This window comes from Copidosoma floridanum, unplaced genomic scaffold, assembly GCF_036245765.1.
Source record: "Copidosoma floridanum isolate Cflo_tuat_1 unplaced genomic scaffold, Cflo_Japanese_pri ptg000006l, whole genome shotgun sequence".
Lineage (NCBI taxonomy): Eukaryota > Metazoa > Arthropoda > Insecta > Hymenoptera > Encyrtidae > Copidosoma > Copidosoma floridanum.
In genome coordinates this window covers 26382926-26387109 of record NW_028321883.1, presented here as the reverse complement: position 1 = coordinate 26387109, position 4184 = coordinate 26382926, and the positions used below count along the sequence as shown (strand labels likewise).

Genomic DNA, 4184 nt, shown 5'->3' with positions numbered 1-4184 from the left:
GTACCGCTTTTATCGTAAAGTGGATGAATAATGCGAGTGTAAAATTAAGTATTTTCGTAATTTAAATAATTTAATAAAGTGATGCGCGTCGGTAAAAGGATAAAGTTATTTCGTCGATACAACCGCAACTCCTTCGACTCGAGCAAAGTTGACGTTTATAATCAGAGGGGTAATTTTAAAAAACCATGAAAGTCGACGGGAGGCAGACGTTGTGCAGGCGCTTCGTCGTCGACTGGGTACTTACCGAAAAATCGTTGAAGAGGACATGTTTACGCATGATTGATTCATAACTGTTATTTCATCTCTTGTGTTTCTTAGTTTTAATTTTTGCATTATACAGTAACATTTTGAGCGCTTTGTCAAAGTTTTCAAGACTAAATATAACCAGACTTTGATTTTGGAAAGTACGATGCTCAGTCAAACTTCTTAGCTATTATACGGTAAGCTGTAATATTAGTTACGTTAATTTACAATAATGGTTTTTATTGCATATGATGTACCTAACTATAGAAATGTGTAAGAAATCGATGTAAATCACATGTGTTTTTTTTAGTTTAAAGTTAGTATATATTTTGAAGACAAAACAAACTTTTTTTTCTACTGTAAGCAATACTCTGTCAGCCCAAGTTTGCTTAAATTACTGCCAACACATCTGAAAACCATTTTTTTTCTGGAAAATTTTTCTTTCGAAAAATACCTGTAATTTATAGCTGTGATTCACACTTTTTTTTATAGCTGTTTCATAAACCAGCAGATAAGAACTAATATTATGTATTTTTATAGCTTAAAATATTTGGCTAAGTGATGAAAAGTAATAAATGACAACTTGAAAGTATTTATAGTTTCAAAATACTTTGTTTTAAATATAAAAACATCCATCAGTTGGTCATAATTCGAAAATATTGGATTGATAAAGTACACACATTACCGTAGAATTTGTCAATTATCGAACTTGGCTTTTACCTTTAGTTTATTGGTAACAATAATAATAATATATAGTATAAATAATACACGTGGCACGTGGACTAAAGTTACTTGCGGCGCCATCTGCTGGAATAATCAACAACTTCAACATTTCTACCCACCGAGATGTGAAGGTATCGCTCTTATCTAATCTTGCCTTACCTATTGCAAAAGTTACCATATTACCCATGCATTCAAATATACAAATTTAAATTTTTCCCTGCAGTTAGAGCTACAATATGTAAACAGACTGTAAAAGATGCACAGTCGTGAAATTTAATGGTTGGCAACGGCTTTAACTCTTAATTTTTTATAATTATTTATTTATTCTTTTAACTAATACAAGAATTTATTTTTAAGTGAAAGTTTCTACACGTGTTCCTGGAAAATTATTTATAGTTTATGAGGTATTTATCTTATTTTTTCATGAAGATACTGTCCGTGGATCAGCTCGTGTATAAACTCAAGCAATATTTACAATATTACAGTACTATAGTTTGTTATTTAAATCATGAGACTACTCGAACGTATTTTTATTGATATTAACCAATGATACGGTTGCACGTCCGCTTATCTGATGGGACGGCAGATAAAATTTTGCAATCGCGTTGGCAGAGTTGTTTCATCGGCGAAATACTGGCACGTTAGATATTTCCACTCTAAGCAACCGAAGCGTTTCGCCATGTCCGAAGTATTGGTAGATGTCAAGAAAGGAAAGCTCAGGGGAACTGTTAGAGAAAATATCGATGGCGGCACTTATTACTCATTTAGAGGTATTCCGTTTGCTGAGCCACCAGTTGGTGAACTAAGATTCAAGGTAAACGATTATTAGAGAACAATGTACGTTTTAAAAATATTGAAAATAAACACCAAAAAACATTTAGGAGCCTCAACCTCTGCAACCTTGGAATGGTATCCTAGATGCACTGGAAGAAAGCAAAAAGTCAGCCCAATATGATGCGATTGCAGATTTAACAGAAGGCGGTGACGACTGTCTTTATTTGGATGTGGCAACAAATTCGTTGACGGAAAAACGACCGGTCATGGTTTGGATACATGGTGGGGGTTTCAAGTCAAGCTCAAATACTTATAAAAAGTACAGCCCAGATTACCTTTTGAAAAAAAATATTGTTTTCGTTGCTTTGAATTATAGGCTCGGAATTTTAGGTATTTCTTATAGTTTGGATTATTTAAATCTTTGTAGGTCAAAAATGATTAGAGTTCAAATTTTTACTGCTTAATTAGGATTTTTGAATATGGATCACGAGGAGTGCTCTGGAAATCAAGGCTTGAAAGATCAAATTGCCGGTTTGGCGTGGGTCAAAGAGAACATTGAGGCTTTTGGTGGTGATTCCGACAATATAACGGTATTTGGTGAAAGCGCTGGTGGAGCTTCTGTTCACGCACTTTGTTTGTCACCTTTAGCAAGAGGTAAGAAAAGTATAAAAATGAAGAAATATTATTCTTACTCTACATTAAATTAAAATACTTTTTTATCTTGAAGGACTGTTTCAAAAAGCTATTATACAAAGTGGTGCTGTATCTAATCCCTGGGCGCACATATCTTCAAATAAAGATGTAGGATTTTTTGTGGCAAAAGCTTTGGGGAAAAATTGTACAAGTACCCTGGAAACAATATTGTTTTTAAGAACTGTTCCAGTAGTCAAGTTAGTAGAAACATATGAAACTATACACAAAGGAGTAAATAAAAAATTTTTTCAAGTACAAAATTTTCTGAACCAGAAAGATATGCTAAATAGTAATTATACAACTATTTGTAGGAATTGCAAAATCTGATAATGCATTTGGTGCCAACTTTGGATACTAAAAGCAAAAATCCATGTTTGCCGTATCCAATTGGGGAAATGGAAAAAACTGGTATCAATGTACCATTGATAATTGGTTATAACAGTCACGAGGGTATTATTAGATTTGTTGGTGATACTTCGAGTTTTTTCGAGGATTTAAACCAAGATTTTGGAAAATTTCTTGTGGATAATCTAAGATTGAGTGACTCTAAAGTAGTACTTAGTCACGCCCAGTCCATTCGAGAATTTTATTTTGGTAAAAGTGAGATAAATGAATCGAAAATCAATGAAGCAGTACAATTTTTCGGAGATTTATCGTTTGTTGCAAACATTCATGCTGTTGTACATATTCAAATGCAAAAAGCGGTTCCGACTTATTTTTACAAGTTTTCTTATCAACCCAACTTTCCTGGAATAAAGGAAAGAATGGGTGTAAAAATTGAAGGTACTTTTGAAATATATTTATGATACACTAAAAACAAATAAAGTTTCTTAATTTGTAATTACTTGATACTCTATAAAATAGGAACTTGTCATGCTGACGAGTTGGGATGTTTATTCTTTTCTGAATTACGAAGGAAAAAGTTTGATCAGGGAACTAGGGATCGTAAAGCCATGGAACGTTTAACAACTATGTGGACTAATTTTGCAAAAACTGGGTACACGTTGAAATTATTTTATTACTTGTAAAATAATTTACAATTGATATTTTATTAATCTTATCTTTGTTATGTAATATAGTGATCCAACGCCAGAAATAAATGAACTAATACCAACAAAGTGGAGTCCATTAGAGGAAAATAAAAAAAACTATTTGGAAATCAATGATGATCTTACATCTTTAGAAAATCCTGATGATAAAATGTGGAAATTATGGAAACCGTTACTTGAATATATATAATGTTTTTTTTTGCAAATCATGTTTCCGCATTTATTGTAAATTTGTAGAAATAATTTACTGTTATATTAACATTTTTACGTTAGTTGTTGGGTGCAAGTTAGATGCAGGACGTGTGTACGAAAAACTTGGTCGATAAATAGTACAGAAATCTTTTACTTGCCGTGTTTATAAACTTTGAAAACATTTATAAATATACATTTATTCATAAACACTTGCATATTATTAAAATAAATCCTACTCAGCATAAGCCAGTCTTAGATTATAGTTGCGTTGACGTAAAAAATAACAGTACTCAAGAGGTCTAAAACTCTTTGTATGAAAAAAGGAAACAAACATTTAGTAAGTGAAATTGTTTTTTAGGTGATTTAAAACGATTTGACAACAACAAAGACATTTTATTCCGAATACATATCATAATTAAAAAAATTGATAGATCTACTAAATCTATTATTATGACCAATAAGTCAGCTATAAGAATTTTGACCTGTTGGGTTTTTATGAAGTCGTTACAC

The 4184-nt window shown here is 31.9% G+C and overlaps 1 protein-coding gene across 2 annotated transcripts; it reads left to right on the top strand.

Moving 5' to 3' along the window:
- Positions 1 to 1288: 1288 nt before the first annotated feature.
- LOC106647143 (juvenile hormone esterase) lies at positions 1289 to 3830 on the top strand. 2 transcript variants are annotated; one of them, XM_014363411.2, is made up of 8 exons: positions 1289 to 1370; positions 1452 to 1780; positions 1848 to 2130; positions 2209 to 2394; positions 2468 to 2664; positions 2745 to 3216; positions 3298 to 3430; positions 3513 to 3830. In XM_014363411.2, exons 2-8 carry the CDS (start codon positions 1541 to 1543, stop codon positions 3670 to 3672), a joined length of 1671 nt encoding a protein of 556 aa, XP_014218897.2. In that variant the 5' UTR covers positions 1289 to 1370; positions 1452 to 1540; the 3' UTR covers positions 3673 to 3830. The 2 variants fall into 2 exon arrangements, with proteins under 2 accessions (XP_014218897.2, XP_014218898.2); XM_014363412.2 differs by having other exon boundaries at positions 1311 to 1370; positions 1579 to 1780.
- The last annotated feature ends 354 nt before the right edge of the window (positions 3831 to 4184 follow it).